Consider the following 21,154-nt stretch of genomic DNA (forward strand, 5'->3'; position numbering starts at 1 on the left):
TGAAGCATGTACCCATCAGGGTTAATACCAATAGCAGCGATTATTCTAGCAGTTTGTTTCTGGTCACACTGTAACATTTCTGGGTATGATATAATCCCTGCCATAATCCTCAATACTGCCTTTAGAAATTGCAAAATAAAGCTGGGCTTACCTGTAGAGCTACAAAAACGTTAGCCAGAGCCTGGCCATATGTGTCATGGCAATGAACAGCAAGGGCACTTTTAGGGATTTCCTTCATCACTGCTTCCAGCATTTTCTTCACATTGCCAGGAGTTCCCACACCACTTGTGTCCCCCAGTGAAATCTCATAGCAGCCCATACTGTACATTCTTTTAGCCACCTGCAGGAAAAAAAGTGATGAATTATAATAACATATTTAGCTTTTCATTTCAACAATAGGTTTCTAGGAACAATGAGGAGGAAACTAATAAGTATGAAAAAAATAATTAGAGAAAACAGATACAGGTAAATGCATCTGATCCTGCGTTCACATGTTTCGAAGGAGATGGATGGTGAAAGTAGCAAAACTTCAATGAATATTTTTGTGATTTCTGAGCTCCAATCGTTTTATGAAAAAGGTGAAATGGAAATTCTAAAAAACATCTCAGCTCATTAAGTAGTCGTATAGAGAGCCCTTGAAACATTTTTGAAAGATTGTGTGGGTGATCAATTGAACAAATCTGCTTTGATAATGAATATTCAGCATGCTTTGAGAAGATGAGGATAGTGTACAATGAACTAGAGAGAAGTCTTTGCTGAAATGGTGGACAAGACAATATTACTTGTTTAGGTTTTAGGGATGTTAAGACAGCATTCCACATCTGCAAAGACTGGCAAGGTAAGGTATCATATGCAAATACACATATAATTGGTTTAAACAACAGAAAACACTTTAGACACAAAAAGGATAATCTTTCAGATTAGATAGGGGATATAAGTGGCTATCACAAGGCTCAATTATTGCGAATATTGCTCTTTTAATTTATTAGTTATTTGGAAATTTGCAAATGGCCTCCAAACAGGAAACAGATGATATAGCATCAAAGAGAACTTGCATTTGTACAGCAATATAACATCTTTCATGGCCTCAGGGCAATGAGGCACTCTTGAAGCGATCACTGTTAAAATATAGGGATGCACCACAAGGTTCCACACACAGCAAGTGAGATTATTTGCTTTCAATGGTGCTGATTGAGGGATAAATACTGGCTAAGAGAACTTCCCTGCAATAATTAATTCCCCCACTTTGGTGTGTAGGTTTCTCATTGGCTTCAAAACACCTCTCCAATAAATACAGAAGCGGATGCATGGTACTCATCAATCTTTTTCATAAATTGTCATGGGATCCTTTACATCTAGTTGAGACAGTAGATAGGGTCTCTTTAGAAAAACATTGCCTACAACAGGCAAATTTCTGGAGTTGAGCTCAAACCCACTACTACCTAGCACAGAGGCAAGAGTGTAACTGCTGAGCCAAGGCACTGCAGTGAGATTCAAAAAGATTTTGGATGGAAGATGCTATTAAATGAATCCATTGGGGTAATTCTAACCCCCAAGAATGGGTCAGTTGGGAGAAGATGGAGAGGTTTCAAATCTTTGATTTTTCCAACGGGAATGCAACCCGGATCCAATGTGTCTGTTTCTGGGTTTAATGGAGGCATGTTCGGATGTCAGCAATTCAGGGAATTAATTATTGCAGGCTGGTGGATGGCTACAGGAGCAATTAATAATATTAGGAGATGTTAATGATGGTATTTCCTAATTGGTTTTAACTTTGCTCCAAATTTAATGTGCAGCACATTTCCCAAGAAACTTAGGGCAGAATTTTGTGCTTGACGTGTGGGAGGGCAGGGCCACAGTGACAACGGCAAGCGTCCTGACGTCACCGAGTGCCTTCGCAATATTTCGTTGGGCGGGCGCGCGATAAAGTGTGACTCATGCCCGCCATTAACTAATGGGCTAGTTAAGGCCCTTAACTCGGCAATCAATGGTGATTTTCAGGCGCCCGTGCGATCTTCGGCTTGGTGCATGGGTGCAACAGGCAGGCTTTTAATAAAACTCATCCATGGGCGGGATAAGAGGGCTTAGTGAGGTTGTGAATCTGATTTGTGAAGAATTTATTGCAGAAAGTTTTTAAACTTGCCTGTGTGATCTGTAACAGTTCAGAATGAATTCCAGCAGCTTTTTGTGTACTTTTAACCTTCAGTTCAGCACTCTGCAGCCAGGAATCTTTATCGGGCCTGCAGCTTGCTGGAGGCCTCCCATTAGCCTGGGTATGGGTTCTGACATGTCCACTGGAGGCAGCTCCTCTGAGGAAGGGAGGGCTAGAATAAGGAGGAGGCCAGGAGTGGACAATCAGCCTCCAGGGGAGCCACCTTTGGGAGGCCAGGCGCAGGCACAATGGGTGCAGGGCCAAGAGGTTGCCCAAGGTGGAAGTGGCTGCAGAAGACGCCACTATCCTGTTGCCAGGGTATACAGGAGGCGAAGCAGCTACCTCAATATGACTGAGGTGCTGTACCGAAGAAGGCTCCGACTGTCAAGGGAGACAGGGCACTACATCTGTCAGATGATTGGCCTGGAGATCACTTCTGACTGTGTGGGCGGACACCCCATGCTAATGGCTCTGAAGGTCACAGTTGCCCTCAACTTCTATGCCTCTGGCTCCTTCCAGGGCTTGGTAGGTGATCTTTGTAGTGTCTCCCAATCAGCTTTCTACACTTGTGTCAAGTAGATCACAGACGCTCTGTTCAGATGGGTATTGACCTTCATCCACTTCCACTGCAACCAGGCAAGTCAGATACAGTGAGCCAGAGGCTTCGCGGCCTGCCCCATATCCAGGGTGCTATAGACTGTACACATGTGGCCATCAAGGAGCCAGCAGGTGAGCCCGGTACCTTCGTCAACAGGAAGGGCTTCCACTCCATGAACGTGCAGATAGTGTGTGACCACAGGATGCTGGTTCTACAAGTCTGTGCAAGGCACCCAGGCAGCTCCCACAATGCCTACATCCTCAGACACCCCCAGGTGCCAAGATTCTTCAGTGCTCCGGCTCGGCTGGATGGATGGCTGCTGGGTGACAAGGGCTATCCCCTCAGAAGGTAGCTCATGACACTTCTCCGCCAACCAAGAACAGAAGCTGAGCAGCAGCACAATAGGAGCCATGCCTCCACAAGTGCTGTGGTGGAGAGAACCACCAGTCTTCTCAAGATGTGCTTCCGATTCCTGGACCTCTCAAGGGGCGCACTACAGTAACCCCCAGATCATGTCTCTGTGATAGTGGTAGCATGCTGCGCTCTGCACAATCTTGTGCAGGAAAGGGGGGACACAGTGGACAATGAAGACATTGACGCAGTGGATGCGGCTGCACACGATGAGTCCAGCACTGATTGGTAGGATGAGTATACACAGGGCAATGATGAGGAGCTGAACACTGACCCGGGACTACACCAAGGAGGCAGGGACACCTGGGAGACTTAAACCCAACAAACCTTCAGCTAGCTCCACACAAATGGATCAGGAGGACCAGCCTTGCCTGGCGCATCCATACGTGGCACGTAAGTGCTACATCTGTCACCTCATCAGCTGCAACTAAGGGCTTTGGACATAAGCCTCAATGTCCACTCATGACATGTCTGTGAAACATGCAAATGCAGCACAAAGGAGCCACCCTCAGCTGTGGTAACATATATGGAATTAATTTCATCCATGATATGGTGCAACAAAATAAAAGCAAAACAATTTTACAACAGCAAGAAATAATAATTCCATAATCTAGGGCCAACACAAAAGCACCAGTGAGAAACCCGTGGTGTGCCTAAGGTACCTTATGCTTACATTTATGGGTGCTACGTCTTGGTGTCACGCCATCGCTCAGAGTGGCTTCTGAGACAGCCTGCTCACTGTGTTGTCCTGCTGGCCTCGATGACCTTGTTAGGCGTCCTCTGGCCCGTGGAGCCTGTGCTGGCCCCAGCTGGGAGGGAGCAGCCAGTTCCACAGCTGGCATCTCCCCATTCGTCACAGCCTCAACAGATGCAACGGTCACTGGCAGAGGGGCGGAGGAGCTGCTGACCTCATCTGCAGCACCCTGAGAGGAGCCCGCAGAGATGTCAGGTAGCTACTGCACTGACGTGAGGTCGCTTTGGACCTCCCTGGTCACTGTAGATGGATGGGCACTAAGCTGGGAAACTTAGTGCCCAGACCAGCTCCCACACGGGCACTGACCAGCTGTGGCCACTGGCGCTGTGAGGGCTTGCAGGTCCGAACGTATCCCCAGGAGAAGTGGTTGTTCTCTTGGAAGCCCGTCTCCAGAAGAGTCGCCATTTTCTTCATGGAGGAAGCATGACACTCTGACATGAGGCTCATGGCATCACTCATGCCCTGCATGGATTCCTCCACCACGGAGACCAAGCAAAGCATACTCTCATGCAACAGTCCCAGATGCTTCCACACACCCAGCCGATTTCCTGCAGCTGCTGCATCACGGACGACTCCAGAGGCACATCATCACACCCTGACTCAGCATGTGCCTGGTCCCCTGCAGTCAGTCGATGGCTGCTGGCGCCATCGGCACTCTCTGTCTCTGCCATCTCCTCCAGCGATTGTGAAGTGCCTTCTCCGCTGTGCCATGGGACATTAGCCGATGTTGCAATTCCCACCGGTACGCTAGTATCTGCGCTGGTACCTGCCTCGCTGAAATGGTGTGACACAGGTGACAGTTCAGGGCCCTCAGATGTGAGAGTTTGCATCTATAATGCAGCCTGGTTGGTAGACTCTGATGATGCTGAAAATAACAACAAGGACAGTGGATCAGTTAGTAGCTACACAGTGACACACTTCATCCCTTTCCCCGAGGCTCATTATGCACTCAACCTTCCAGAACCTAAGGAGACGAACATTGGTGGGGTGGCAAATAGTCAGGAAGAGACCCAAACATTACAGGTAGATACAGATGGGCTGGTCAGGTGGCCTAAGAAATGCCAAATGGAATGTTATGTGGATAAGTGTGTGGTGATGCACTTGGGCAGGACAAACGAGGTATGGGAATACACGAGGAATGGTAGGACCATGGAAAGTAAGGACGATTAGAGGGATATTGCTGGGCATGTCAACAGGCCCATTAAGGTAGCAGGACAGGTACATAAGGCGTTTAAGAAGGTAAATGCCACACTTGCCTTTATTAGCCGAGGAGTAGAATGTAGGAACAGTGAGGTCATGTCGCAAGTGCAGAAAACGCTGCCGAGGCCACAGCTACACTTCTGCATTCAGTTGTGATCAGTGCTTCATGGGAGGGATGTGATTGGAGTGGAGAGAATGCAGAGGTTGCTGACCAGGATGCTTGCTGGCCTGGAGAGTTGGAGTTATGAGGACACATATCATAGACTGGAGATATTTGTTGTGGAGCACAGGAGATTGAGGGGTGACATTATGGAGCTTCATAACATTATGTGGGGCATTGATGTGGGGTGGACAGAAAGCAACTATTCCCCTTGGCGGAGGGATGACTAATCTGGTGGCATTTATTTAAGGTAAGGGGCATGAGGTTGATAGGTGAGGTGATGAGGAACTCTTGCACACAGTAATGTGGGACACATTGGCTGAAAGGGTGGTGGAGGCAGAAACCCTCCTAAGATGTAATAAGTATTTGGATGTGCAGTTGTGACGCCATGGCATACAAGGCATAGTGCTGGGAAATGGGATAAGGCGACTTTGGAAGGTGCTAGACACACGCATCTTCGAGGGGCCAAGGGACCTTTGTCTATGACCCACACGTCTGACTCTATCAGTCTGAGAACGAGCAGTGTTGCTACATTAATGATTCCAACAAACATCAGTGATGGTGGGAAGACAGAGCGGATGTGACTGTGGACCTCAACTACTTGGCCGCTCCACCCCAGCCTCACCAACACCTGTGGACCTGGGCACATGGTGCCATTCAAGCTCCAGGGCCTCCTGCTCAAAACGGCTCAATATTACCAACTGGACCTGGCTGCTTCCAGTGCGCAAACGCTCAGAGGCATTGAGCGCATTTTTCTCCTGCAAAACAGAGAAGACCATTTATTGGGGCTAACCACTCATGTAGTCTGCACGCGCGTGCCCCACCACAACCACAGTGGCCCATCTGAGGCCTCCAGTTCCTCCTTTCCACGCTACTCCTGATTTATCACAAAAATATATTACGGCTGCTCCCAAAACCCCCATTCCCAATGGCCACCTTGGACACATTCTGCGTCCATCACTTTCAGAAACACACAGTCTTAGCTCCGATAGTAAGGAAGCGCAACTGCGGCGCCAAGGGCACCAGGTGGCTCTGGGCCACAAGACCTTGAGACTCGCTTTCACTATCTCATCACTATGAATAGGACATGCGCTGGAGTTCTGAGTATGCGCCTAGCTGCATCTCCTGCAGGTTGCCCCCAGACTAGTCATGTGTGACTAAGACCAACACATGGAGCAGGGAGAACCCATCTTCTCATGAACCACTGAGGCTGATGTAAGCATGGTCACTATCTGCTTGACCATCCAGCATGCGACAAATGCCCAACATGATTCAATCCAGTCACCACAGTAAGACTTGGGTGGGGTGGGGGGTGGGGTGGGGGGGGGTGGGGTGCGGGGTTGGGGGGTGGGGGGCCTCAAAGGTTAAGGCTACCTCTGGGTTAAATGCTCACCCTTCCAGAGTGCAACAAATCGTTGAAGCGCTTATGGCACTGGATCCATGTCATGGGAGCTCACCACCTCCACCACCTCCTCCCAGGCACATTTCACCCTGTGGGTGGCCTCCTCCTCCCATCCTGGGCTAACAGCACCTCCCGCCATGCTGCCACCTCCTCGACAAGGGCAGCAAGGCAGTCATCAGAAAAGCGAGGGGCATATTGGCCCCCCGCTGGCCTACCCCTGGGCCACACCCTGCAGCCTGCCCTCCTTCTTTGGCCTTACCTCAACATTGGCCTGCTGTGCAGACCCCCTGTGGTATGGCCTGCAGCTGGCCATAGTCAACAACCTAAAGGAGGCTGCCAGGCCTTTTTTTATATAGATTGCCGGGTCGCCATTGGGCCCGGCGGCCTGTACACGTCCACCACAAACTTCACACTCCCGCTCTCCACGGGAGTCGGAAATGAGCTGGGTGGGCCTTAATTGGCCCGCCCGTGTGCGGCCCCGATTGCGGGCGGCTGGGCATCAGTACCTGCTCCGCCCACCTGCCTAATGGAAAATGTTGGCCTTAGGCAAGTTTGAGCAGCAGCATCTCAGCAGTTATTACATAGGTACATAGGAAATAGGAGCCGTGGGAGGCCAATCAGCCTCTCAAGCTTGCTCTGACATTCAACTAGATCATGGTCATCTTCTACCTTAATGCCATTTACTGCACTATCCCCATACCCCTTGATATATTTAATAACTAGTAATCAACTATCTCTGCTTTGAACGTACTCAATGACTGAACCTCCACAGCCCTCTGGGGTAGGCAATTCCAAAGATTCACCACCTTCTGAGAGAAGAAATTCCTCCTCATCTCAGTCCTAAATGGCCTACCTTTTATTCAGGGACTGTGTCCCCTGGTTTTAGAACATCCCTCCCAGCCAGCAGAAGTATCCTTCCTGCATCTACCTCGTTGAGCCCTGTAAGAATTTTGTATGCTTGAAAAAGATCACCTCTCATTCTTCTAAACTCTTTTAAACTACTCATTGTCCCATCTGAATAAACCCTTATTTATGGAACTTGTTGTTTCAGTTCCTTCTTGCAAAGGTTCACAGAGACTGCTTGTGGATACTGCTATTTTCAACCTTGGAAGGTTTCAAGCTAAGAACAGAATGGGAGCTGCTTTGGATGTGTTTGACAATGTATAGTGGAGGGAGACTATGACAGTGATGATATGCAAGGGAGGGAGCTACACAGAAGAGGGATACAAAGGAGAGAGGTGCACAGGAGAAAGGTGAACAGGAGAGAGATGTACAGAAGGGAGGTACAAAGGACAGAGGTGCACAAAAGCCGGATGCTCAGGAGGGTGGTACACAGGAGGGAGGTACACATGAGAGAGGTAGACAGGAGGGTGGTACACATGAAGGTGGTGCACAGGAGGGTGGTGCACAGGAGGGAGTATACAGGACAGAGGTGTAGAGGACAGAGGTACAGAGGAAGGAGGTACAAAGAACAGAGGGGCAGAGGAGGGTGGTGCACAGGAGGGAGTGTACAGGACAGAGGTGTAGAGGACAGAGGTACAAAGGAGGGAGGTGCAAAGGGCAGAGGTGCACTGGAGGGAAGGGCACAGTAGCAAAGGGCAAAGGCGAAGGGCCAAGCTCATTAGAAGAACCTACTATATCACAGGGTTTCAGACAGAGTCCCAAACCCCTTGACCTGTCAAGGAGCTATGACTCCGCAGGGTGTAGTTATCACATCAGCTGCTACCTGACACCAGCCACCTTAAAGCTACACCTGCTCCCTCTGGACAGTGTGGACACATTACCATTAGCTTTGAAAATGACCGCCACCTCAATTTGTTTTACCTTCACATCATCCAGGTAGACAACAGAAGACCTATCAAGGGTCTCCCAGTTAACTGCACAAAAGTCCAATTAGCAGGTCACTGATGGAATTTCTTCCAAGGCCAGCAATCAAATAAACTTCCCCTGTGATGAAAATAGTCAAAATGAGCCAGCGCTTGGATTCATGTCTCTAGAAGGGGAGCCAGCTCATTCTCCCTCTCCTGGGAGCATAACAAAATTGGAGTCTCTTTTGGGAAGTTAACAAATTGAGGGACCTCGCCTGGGGACCGGTCATGACAATCCAGACTTAACTGTGTTGTCTGGTAGGAGAGTAGGGACACTAAGGGACTTCTAAGATGTAGAAGTTCTCTAATGGAGAACCACATGACCATCAGGCGTGGCATTAATCAAGTCATTGACATACGGAAAATGCACCCCAGGTGCGTAGGTAGGTCTGACAGCTTTCTTCAGTACTCGCTTGTGAGAGTCAATAGACAACACTGTGCAGCAGAACGAATTGCAGATGGAGGAGGATGAAGGGCCTTGTCGCTCATCTCTGAATGAGGAGGCATGGAGGAGCAGGAAGAGGAGGATGCAGATGGGGCACCCATTGTCAGGCTAGCTGCTGGCATTGCTGCCAGGGATGCCCAGTATTCTAAGCAGAGTGGAACATTGAATGTGAAATCCTGTTGTCCACTCCTAAAACCAGGAACAATCTCCCTTTCCCTTTGCACTAAACAATCCTTTAACCAGTGCATATTGACACAAAGAGTCCATGTAGTGACATCCATCATGAAACAAGCGAAAGTGTAGGCTGACACTCCAGATGCAAAAATGAGAAAGATATGAAATGGAACTAATCAATATGTTTTATGGGGCATTAGTAAAAATTACAAGTTAACAATATAACATTTTGCCAAAACCCCATGTGCATACATTCGGTGAATTACAAATCCTTGAGAACCTAAGCTTCCTACCACTTCTACATGGTGCATCTCATGTGACTTCAGCAAATATAGAAGCAGGCCAGTCAAGGCGTTGGAAGTAGAATCATGACTTGTGGGGCCTGGATGTTGATGGTGACGGTAAGTGCTCAGGTATTTTTTTATTTTGGAGATGTTTAAAGATGGTTTTCCCTGGGACTGGTTGCCTTGAGGCAAATCAAAGTTGCATTCGGGGCCTGAAGCAGGCATTAGGCCCCTGATTTGCATATGAAAATCATCAAATGTATGTTCATGTATAGGCAAAGGTGATCACTTGTTTGTCCTTACCAATATGGTGGGCAGCACACTTCCATTGTGTACATAGCCATGATTGTGTCTTAAAAAATCACAGAAGGCCTGACAAGCAGGTGCCATATGGCCTGATTTAATTGCTATAATATCTATTTATGTAGAAATAGTTTAGATCCTAGGTGCAAGACATCAATACGATAAATAAAGGTCATTGGAGGAAAAGGTGAGTAAAAGTAAATGCTCCAGGGTTTAAAGTAAAAGGAGGCAAATGAAAGAGGCAGAATGAAGGCTGATATTTTCTGAACTGCCCGCTGCTGGGATCTTCCCGTCCTGCTGGAAGTCAAAGGGCTTTTGGCCGGACCGCCACATCACCCATTGTGAGTCCGGCCACAACAGAGCTGGAAAATCCTGGCCAGGGATCCAAGGGTTTTAAAGGAAGTGGCTGCAGAGATAGTGGAGACATTGGTCAAAATATTTCAGAACTCATTGGATCCCAGGAGAGGGTCTCAGCGGATTGGAAAACCACTAATGTGACGCCCCTGTTCAAGAAGGGAGGGAGACAAAAGCAGGAAACTATAGGCCAGTCAGCCTAACACCTGTCTTAGGGAAAATGCAAGAGTCCATTATTAAAGAAGAAATAGCTGGACACTTAGAAAAGATTAATGCAACCAAACAGATTCAACATGGTTTTGTGAAAGGGAAATCATGTTTGACAAATTTGTTAGAGTTCTCTGAGGATATAACAAGCAGAGTTGATAAAAGGAACTCGGTAGATGTAATGTATTTGGATTTCTAGAAGGCATTTGATAAGGTGCCACATGAAAGGTTATTGCACAAGATAGGAGCTCACGATATTGGGGGTAATGTATTAGCATAGATTGAGGATTGGTTAACATGCAGAAGACAAAGAGTTGCAAGTAATAGGTCTTTTTCATGTTGGAAAGACTTAACTAGTGAAATGCCACAAGGATCATTCCCTGAGCCTCAATTATTTACTAACTATATTAATGATTTGGAGGGGGCAGAGTGTAATATATCCAAATTTGCTGATGATACAAAAATAGATGGGGAGGGCATGTTGTGATGAGGACATAAGGAATCTACAAGGGGATATAGACAGGTTAAGTGAGTGGGCAAAAACTTGGCAGATGGAGTTTAATGTAGGAAAGTGTGAGGTCATGCCCTTTGGAAGGGAGGATCAAAAGGCAGACTATTAGTTAAATGGAGAGACACTCCAAAAAAGTGTAGCACAGAGGGATCTGGGTGTTCTTGTGCATGAAACACAAAAAGTTAGTATGCAGGTGCAGCAAGTAATTGAGACCGCAATTGGAATTTTGGCCTGTGTTGCTAGGGGGTTGAAGTTTGAAAATAGGGGAGTTTTGTTACAACTGTACAGGGTGTTGGTGAGGCTGCACCTGGAGTAAAATTTTTAGCTTGGCGGGCAGGAGTGTGCCCAACCTGCTCGAGCATGAAATGATGCGCATTGATGTCAGGCGAGTGTCCCGACGTTAATGTGCAGTCGCTCAATATTTCATTTGGTGTGTGCACGCCGAAGTCGGCAGCGCACCCACTAACAATTAAAAGGCCTGTTAAGGCTGTTAAATTATCAGTTAACTCATATTTTTCATTGCCCGTCCAACTTTACAGTTTTGTATATAACGCATCGTCTCCCTGAGGCAGCTCTGTGCCTCAGGGAGGTAATGAATCGCGCACTGGTGCAGATGCACAAAGTTTGCACTCGTCCGACTCTCACTCATTCCCCCCTCCCCCTCTCCCTCTGCCCGCACAGGCAGCACTGAGGCTACTGCTCCCCTTTCACGCTGGGCGGGCCTTATTTGGCCCACCAGTGTGAAATTGCGTTTCGGCCCCGATTGCGGGCGGAGGTCAGTTTCCCGACCGCCCAAGCATGCCCCCGTTGAGCCCACCAGACAAGGGTGAAATTCTGCATCTGGAGTACTGCATACAGTTTTGGTACCTGTATTTAAGAAAGGATATACTGGCATTGGAGGCTGTTCAAAAGAGATTCACTAGGCTGATTCCTGGGATGAAGGGGTTGACTTATGAAGAACAGCTAAACAGGTTAGGCCTTTATTCATTAGAGTTTAGAAAGATGAGGGGTGATCTTATTGAAACGTACAAGATTCCGAGGATGCTTGACAGGGTAGATGTTGAGAAGATGTTTCCACTAGTGGGGGATTCTTGAACTAGGGGACATAGTTACAGAATAAGAGGACGCTCATTTAAAAGAAATTTCTTCTTTCTGAGGGTAGTGAATGTCTGGATTTCTCTACCTCAGAGAGTTGTGGAGGCTAGATCACTGAAAGTATTTAAAAAAGAGGTAGATAGATTTTTGAAATATCGGGGAGTTGAGGGCTATGAGAAGCTGGCACGAAAGAGGCCTGGGGCAGATCAGCCATGACCTTATTGAATGACGGGGCAGACTTGGGGGGCTGAATGGCCCACTCCTGCTCCAATTTCTTATATTCTTAAAGTATTTGCTGCTGCAAGATTTGCTGGTAAAGCTGAATAACAGTAAATGACTAGAAACTTTGAGCTGCTGTATTTGAACAACTTGATTGGCGTTTTTGAAGGTGATCCCTTACTGCAATTATTGTAAGTAAATTAAATCTCTCACTTCCTGCTGTGGATATTGCTAACAGTGACGGACTAGCCATAAAAATCCTTACAACAATAAGGTACTTTCTGACAGCTTCTTTCCAAATTATTTACCTTCAAGAACAATTGTTTATGACACAAGTTCCCATAAACACTATAACTAGTACAAGACAAGCTGTATAGCTTACCTCTGCAACCTTAGATGGCGTAATGTTTCCTTCATATGGGCATCCTATTGCACAGGACACATACCTGTTGTGTGAACAGTAAAAAAGAATTTAGTTTTGTTTCTTTTATTGCTACAACTTTATGAATTGCCACTGAAAAAAATGATGATTCATTTTAAAAAATGTCTGAATAATATTCCAGGCTTATTCAAACTGGTTACATGAATGCTGTGCAATTAATCTTATGTAAGTTTGCGAATAGATCTCTTATATATTTTGAGGTGTACTGGATATCTCTCTTATATATTTAACTGCAATCTAAAATTATTTTTAGATTTTAACCATATTTTCTCCTTAGCATGCAACTTCAAACAACATGAATCTTCAAGCAGACAGACGTTGTTGACTATTACTGCAAGTAATCTGATTCTAGATGAGGCAAGGACACAAACCATAAGAAAGGGCCTGCTCAGAATTCATCATCCATAATATCAACCCCTGTGGGGACTTCAGGGTTAGGCTGATCAGTGGGAGGTAACTTGCGCACCACACGTACCAGCAAATGACCATCTACAACACAAAAGAATCTAAACATCTCACCTTGACATTCAATGGCATTACCATTGCTAAATCTCCCATACCATCAACACCCTGGGGGTGCCATTGACCAGAAATTTAACATGACCAACCATATAAATACAGTGTTTATATAAGTATTTATATAAGTAGGTCAGGGACCGGGAATTCTACGGTGAATTCTACTGGGAATTCTTCACCTCCTGACTCTCCAAAGTCTATCTACCGTCTACAAGTCACAGGTCAAGACAGGCCTGCATGAGTGAAGCTCTGACACCAAGAAGCTTGATGCCATTCAAGACAAAGTAGTTCACTTGATTGGCATTCCCTCCATCTAACAACACATGGGGGCTGCAGTATATACATCTATAAGATGACTTGCAACTTTTTGGCAAGGTTCCTTTCATAGCACCATCTAGATCCGCGACACACACTAACTAGGAGGCCAGAGACAGCAGACGTGTCCCAAACTGTTGCCTTTGGGAGTACTTCAAATTATTGGCCGGATTCACACGGGGCTGAATTTTCAGGTCAGCGGGCAGGTGCGATTGGCGGATCCGGGATTGGCCGGGGAACGGGCTGCTGCCCACGATCGACCCCCGACTGTGATTTCACGCTGGCCAGCGCAGTAAGGCCCGCCCAGCGTGAAACGTGGCTTCCCAATGGCCGGGAAGGGTCGGGCGGGGGCAGGGTCATGTCAGCCGCTGGGTCCAATGGCGGCTGTTTAAAAACAGCACAGGAAGCCCCTTGAAGGCTGCCAGTGAAGAAGCATACAGTCTACATAATGGAGGCGGTACTTATGGCCTCAGCAGTGGCTGCAGATGCCAGGCGGAAGGGCAGGTCACGTGGGCACTTGATACCCTGCTTTTGGACGAGTGCCTCACTGTCCTTCTGGAGGTGGCTGCCAGGATGGACGCCTTTGTATCAAAGGACAGAAGGAAGAGGACACCACACCTGACGAAGAAAGCCTGGGAGGAGGTGGCAGCCCAGGTCGGCAGCCATGATGTGGTGCAGTGCACATGGGTGCAGTGCCACAAGAGGTTCAATGAACTTCTGTGCTCAGGAAGAGTGAGTACCGTGTTGGCATGGATCAGTGTGGTGAAGTACTAAGGGCTGGCCGTCCCCCTCTATGGAGCTCAGGGGCATTAAAGTCTGAGTGCCAACTGTCAATGACGCTGGAGCTGGCCAAGTGGGTGAGCCCTGGCTGCTTGGACTGAGTGCCGTGCACCTCGAGGGCCATGACTCGGATGTGCCCTGCGAGGTGTTCCTCAGGTGGGGTTGGCCAGGCTGCAATGGTGCTGCAGGTAGAGAGTGGACTAGTCAATGCTCCTCTCCCTTTCAGGAGAAGATGAGCCATAACCAATCAGAGAGGTCCCGGACAGGCCGAGGCCCTCCCAACCTACTGCCGCTGACCAGGTTTGAGCAGGATGCCCTGGAGTTGGAAAGCTGGCATGTTCCACATACAACCGGGCATAGAGAGACGGGGGTGCCAGGTGAAGGTAAGAGCGCAGTGCACAGAGGTGTGAGTTTTGGATTGTGCAACCATTCTAGTGTAGTCTCTTTATTGATGGGAGCCTCAAACCTGGAGTCCCCATTGATCATTGAAAGACAATGGCACCATGATGCAGATTTGTCAGATTATCTCACCAGGGTGTCTGGCATGCACAGTGACAGTGTGATGACTTTGGCTAATGTCATGTTGTTGTTCTCTCCCTTAGATTTGCCAGCACATACTCAATCGCAGGATCCTGAAGGGCCACTCCTGACGCCAGAGGACAGCCAGGCTTCATCTGCACCTGCGTCACATCTGCTCTCTGAACCAGGCACCAGTGCAGATACCAGCACCTTGGTGGGCATTAGGTCATCAGCTACATTGTTGGTACACATTGGTGAGGGCACTTCACACTTGGTTGAGGTACAGGCAGAGTGCCCAGTGCGCCAAAAACCAGAGGAGTGCTGGAGACCAGCATGATGCTGGGTCGAAGGCAGATGCTGAGCTGCTGGAGTCATCCATTAAGTAGCAGACTCTTTAGGGAAGGAAATCTGCTGTCCTCACCTGGTCTGGCCTACACGTGACTCAAGGTCCACAGCAATGTTGTTGACGCTTAAATGCTCTCTGAACAAGGGCAATTAGGGATGGGCAATAAATACTGGCCTAGTCAGCGACACCCACATCCCATGAATGAATTTTGAAAAGATGCTGGATGTCCGCCGGGATGTGCAGGAGGATCTGGTGGAGATCCATGAGGGTCTACGTGCCATGATCTCCGTTGTGGAGGAGTCCATGGACATGGAGGTGAGGAGGGGCACCAAGATGTAGCACTCATAAATGTAAGTTTAAGGAACCATGAGCACAAGAGAGACTGTTCACGGGTGATCTTCTGTTCAGTTATGTTTGTTTATATATCTACTGGTGTGGACATCAACATCAGTAATGGTCATGTCAATGTGATTTAACTGTGACAATAACATTAAATATGCTTTTGTTGTGATGGCCTGAGCTTCCCCTTTTATTTTTGGTGCAGGGTATGCCCATGTAATGCTGAACATGAATGGCTCTAAACTTTATTGGACAGGCACTGAGTGGACTTTGAGTTCACATGATAGGGGCATTTTGGATATCCTGGATGGAGGCAGCCCTGGCATGAGGTGGGAGTGGATCTTTGGCAGTTCAGCTGAAGGAGTGTTGGATCAAGGCGTCCCTGGCGTCCCTGCCTCCCTGAAGGTTACCAAGGTCTAGCTCCATGTCCTCAGCATTCTCCTCACCATGCTTCTCTTCTAACTCACTACTGGATTCATCCTCTGTGACCTGTGGAGCTAAGTCAAGATCCACTTCGTCCATTGGGTTCCCCCTTTGCCAGTGCCAGATTGTGAACAGCGCAGCATACAACCACGATCAGTGGCACCCACTTTGGGGAGTACTTTAGCACACCCCCTGAATGGTCCAGGCATTGGAAGTGCATCTTCAGAAGACCTATGGTCTTCTCTATCACCGCACTTGTGCAGGCATGACTCCTGTTATGTTACTGCTCTGACTCTGTTCTTGTTTGGCTGAGAGGCATCATAAGCCACCTTTTCAATGGATGGCCCTTGTCACCCAGCAGCCATCCATCCAGTTGCGCTGGAGCACTGAAGAGCCACAGCACCTGGGGATGTCTCAGGATGTAGGCATCATGGGAGCTGCCTGGGTACCTTGCACAGACTTGTAGAATCAGCATCCTGAGATCACACACTATCTGCACGTTCATGGAGTGGAAGCCCTTCCTGTTGACGAAGGCACCAGGCTCACCTGCTGGCACCTTGATGGCCTCATGTGTACAGTCTATTGCACCCTGGACGCGGGGGAAGCCAGCAATCGCTGCAAACTCTTTGGCTCGCTCAGTCTGGCTGGTCTCGTCCGTACGGAAATGAATAAATGTCATTACCCACCTGAACAGAGCTTCTGTCACTAGCTTGACGCAACTGTGGACAGCTGATTGGGACCCTCTGCACAAATCCCCCACTGACCCCTGAAAAGAGCTGGAGGCATAGCAGTTAAGGGCCACTGTGACCTTCAGAGCCACAGGCATGGGGTGTCCACCTATAGAGGCGGAGGTGATCTCAGGCTCAATCATCTGACAAATGGAGGTCACAGCCCTCTGGAGAGGTACAGCCTCCTTCAGCATTGCACTTTGTGCATATTGAGGGAGCTGCATCACTGCCTGTAAACCCTGGCAGCGGGATAATGATGTCTTCTGCGGCCCCTTCTGCCTTGGACTTCCTGCTGGGCCGGCAGCCCTTGTGCCTGTTCCCCTGGGAGTTGCATAGGGACACCTGGCCTCCTCTCCCTTCTGCCCCTCTCTTCCTCCTCAGAGGAGGTGCCACCAGCAGAGACCACAATCCCCATGACCAGTGTTACAGAAGACTGTCTGATACCTGGAAGGGTCCACACGGGTCTGAATACTCTGGGGCCCTTGGAGACACCAAGGAGACTGGAAATAAAGGCTGGAAATGCTGAGAATGAAGCCCTGAACAGAGATGCAGCTGCCAAGTACCAATAAGCAACCAGCAGCAAACTATCTCCAAAACTCCTCACTACTCACACAGGCAATGTTGCTGACCCTTTTTATCCCACCCTTCAATGAGATTTGGCAAAAAATCGGCTGCCTGCCTGCCTGTTTTGCCCATGCGGCAAGTACGAAATCACATGGGTAACATGGAATCTTGGTCAATTGCCTTTTTAATGGCCTTAACTGGCCTCTTAATTGATGGCGGGCCATGGTTCCAACACCCATGCGTGCCTGCTGACCGAAATATCGCACGAGCATGGGGTGATGTTGGGACGCTTGCTAGATGTCATCTTGCATAATTTCACATCTGACTGGGTTGGGCACATGCCCAACCAATCAGCGTAAAAATCTGCCCATGGATTTTTCTGATCAAAGACAAACTGAAGAAGTAGCAACTTCTAAGAAGGGAAGCATTTACCAATGTGGACTCCTTGCCAAAGACACCTCAGGTTAACAATTCCATTTTTAACCTCTAGCCCATTTCCTTTGACAATAATCTCAAGCCCGATAATGGAAACTGCAATCAGGCCCAAAGAAAACTTAATGCGGGTTGCTTAACAGTACCAAACACATAAACCAAGCCAAATCCTTCTAGAACTGCCAGTGCACGGGACACAAACTGAAAAAGATTATTTGTTTGCTACTGTTCTCTTTTTATTCATTTATGGGATGTGGGCTTTGCTGGCTGGGCCAGCATTTATTGTCCATCTCTAGTTGCCCTTGAGAAGATGGTGGTGAGCTGCCTTCTTGAACCGCTGCAGTCCATGTGGTGTAGGTACACCCACATTGCTGTAAGGAAGGGAGTTCCAGGATTTTGACCCAGCAACAGTTCCAATAACCTGATAGTCGCCCAACCTCGGACGGCCCGCTTCTACCTCCTACCCAAAATCCACAAACAGAACTGTCCCGGTAGACCGATCATGTCAGCCTGCTCCTGCCCCACGGAACTCATTTCTCGTTATCTTGACTCCCTTCTCTCTCCCCTTGTCCAGTCCCTTCCCACCTACATCCGTGATTCCTCTGACACCTTACGTCACATCAACAATTTCCAGTTCCCTGGCCCCAACCACTTCCTCTTCACCATGGACGTCCAATCCCTCTACACCTCCATCCCCCACCAGGATGGTCTGAGGGCCCTTAGCTTCTTCCTCGAACAGAGGCCTGAACAATCCCCATCCACCAATACTCTCCTCCGTCTGGCTGAACTTGTTCTCACACTGAACAATTTCTCCTTTAACTCCTCTCACTTCCTCCAAATAAAAGGTGTGGCTATGGGTACCCGCATGGGCCCCACCTATGCCTGTCTCTTTATGGGGTATGTGGAACATTCCTTGTTCCAGTCCTACTCCAGCCCCCTTCCACAACTCTTTCTCCGGTACATCGAAGATTACTTCGGTGCTGCTTCATGCTCTCGTCAGGACTTAGAAAAATGTATTAATCTTGCTTCCAATCTCCACCCCTCCATCATTTTCACATGGTCCATTTCTGACACTTCCCTTCCCTTCCTTGACCTCTCTGTCTCAATCTCCTGTGATAGACTGTCCACCAATATCCATTGCAAGCCCACCGACTCCCACAGCTACCTTGACCACACCCAGATTCCTGTAAGGACTCCATCCCATTCTCTCAGTTCCTTCGCCTCCGTCGCATCAGTTCTGATGATGCTACCTTCAAAAACAGTTCCTCTGACATGTCCTCCTTCTTCCTTAACCGAGGTTTTCCACCCATGGTCGTTGACAGGGCCCTCAACCGTGTCCGGCCCATCTTCCGCTCATCCGCCCTCAAGCCTACTCCTCCTTCCCAGAAACAGGATAGGGTCCCCCTTGTCCTCATTTATCACCCCACCAGCCTCCGCATTCAAAGGATCATCCTCCGCCATTTCCGCCAACTCCAGCATGATGCCACCACCAAACACATCTTCCCTTCACCACCCCTGGCAGCATTCCGTAGGGATCGTTCCCTCTGGGACACCCTGGTCCACTCCTCCATCACCCCCTACTCCTCAACCCCCACCTATGGCACCTCCCCATGCCCATGCAAAAGAAGCAACACCTGCCCCTTCACTTCCTCTCTCCTCACCGTCCAAGGGCCCAAACACTCCTTTCAAGTGAAGCAGCATTTCACTTGCATTTCCCCCAACTTAGTCTACTGCATTCATTGCTCCCAATGCGGTCTCCTCTACATTGGAGAGACCAAGCGTAAACTGGGCGACCGCTTTGCAGAACACCTGCAGTCTGTCCGCAAGAATGACCCAAACCTCCCTTCGCTTGCCATTTTAACACTCCACCCTGTTCTCTTGCCCACATGTCTGTCCTTGGCTTGCTGCATTGTTCCAGTGAAACCCAACGCAAACTGGAGGAACAGCACCTCATCTTCCAACTAGGCACTTTACAGCCTTCCGGATTGAATATTGAATTCAACAACTTTAGATCTTGAACTCCCTCCTCCATCCCCACCCCCTTTCTGTTTCTTCCCCCTTCCTTTTGTTTTTTCTAATAATTTATATAGATTTTTCTTTACCCACCCATTTCCATTATTTTTAAATCTTTTATGCCCCGCAAGCCTTTCCACACCACCCCCACTAGAGCTATACCTTGAGTGACCTACCATCCGTTCTTAATTAGCACATTCGTTTAGATAATATCACTATCTTCAACACCTCTGTGTTCTTTTGTTCTTTTGTCTGTGACATCTTTTGATTATCTGCTCCTATCACTGCTTGCTTGTCCCTACAACCACACCACTCCCCCCCAACTTCTCTCCACCGCCCCCCCCCCCCCCCCCCCCCCCCCACCTTAAACCAGCTTATATTTCAGCCCTCTCCTTATATTCGCTCAGTTATGTGGAAGGTTCATGAGGACTCGAAATGTCAACTCTTATCTTCTCTGCCGATGCTGCTAGACCTGCTGAGTTTTTCCAAGTAATTCTGTTTTTGTTTTACAGTTCCAATAACTGTTGCTGAAAACTATCTTTTAAAAATGTTTCTTAGCAATCTTAAAAATTGTATGTTTATTCTGTAAAGCTAATTATCTCATGGACCTACAATCCTTGGAAATTGTAACTCTCCTGTGAATACAATTGGAATTGTCAGCATTATACAGTAAATGTATTTGAGGTAATGCACATATCATAATTAATATATAGCATGCATGTTAACACCTCCAACTGCACAAAAAAACTCTTATCAATAGAGCGAGGAAACGTTAAGGGATTTAGCATCTTTGAAAGCAGATAAATCCCCAGGTCCAGAGGAAATGTATCCCAGGCTGATAAGAAAAGCAAGGGAGACTCTGCCCATCATTTTCTAATGATGGGCGTGAGTTTTCCAGCATTTTCTGTTTTTGTTTCAGATTTCCAGTATCCACAGTATTTTGCTTTTATTTTCTAATTATTTCCAGTTACAGGTAATGGGGCCGGAAGATTGGAAGACTGCCATTGTTTAAAAATATAGGAAGGCATAGACTGAGCAAGTACAGGCCAGTCAATCTAATCTCGGTGGTGGGAAAATTATTGGGAAAAAAAAACTTTTAAGTGTTAGAACCATATCTTTCAGAACTGCGTTTTATTAATGTTTGGAAGAACAGTGCATTATTTGCACATTTGGGATTTTTTTTTTAAAAGGATCATAAATTCACCTTGGACTGTGAACAAGCATGCCTTATCCAAGAAATCACCTGACCAGCATGGCACTTGGAGGTGGGAGGATAGGGGGAGCTGTTTGCTGACTGAACTGTAATCACGGTAATTGATGGGGAAAAACTGGTTTAAAGGAAAAGACCTGGTGATTTACTAGAAATCACCTGATGGAGGAACTTCAAATTTTGAACTTGTTTTTGAACTCAGTTAGGAATAAACTGTAAAGGGGAAAAGTTGCCCAGCTTGCACTCTTTTCTTTGCTTGAAATAGAGTGGTTATCAGTATCCAGCCAGGAATCCTCATCTCAGTGGAACTTGTCTGTCTTTGGAAACCTGAGAGGCTGAGACAAGAAGGATTGATCCAGCTATATTCTCCTCTGCACCTAAGCTCCATTG

At 47.8% G+C, this 21,154-nt stretch overlaps 1 protein-coding gene across 1 annotated transcript in view; it reads right to left on the reverse strand.

Annotated features, from left to right (window-relative positions):
- Window positions 1–21,154, reverse strand: part of hmgcll1 (3-hydroxymethyl-3-methylglutaryl-CoA lyase-like 1) — a 151,185-nt gene that overhangs the window by 67,750 nt on the left and 62,281 nt on the right. Inside the window, exons 6-7 of the mRNA XM_041187369.1 lie at window positions 12,520–12,583; window positions 152–340 (exon numbers count right to left, since the gene is read on the reverse strand). Coding sequence (XP_041043303.1) covers window positions 152–340; window positions 12,520–12,583 — 253 coding nt within the window. The remainder of the gene's footprint in view (window positions 1–151; window positions 341–12,519; window positions 12,584–21,154) is intronic.

Source organism: Carcharodon carcharias, chromosome 5 (genome assembly GCF_017639515.1).
Source record: "Carcharodon carcharias isolate sCarCar2 chromosome 5, sCarCar2.pri, whole genome shotgun sequence".
Classification (NCBI taxonomy): Eukaryota; Metazoa; Chordata; class Chondrichthyes; order Lamniformes; family Lamnidae; genus Carcharodon; species Carcharodon carcharias.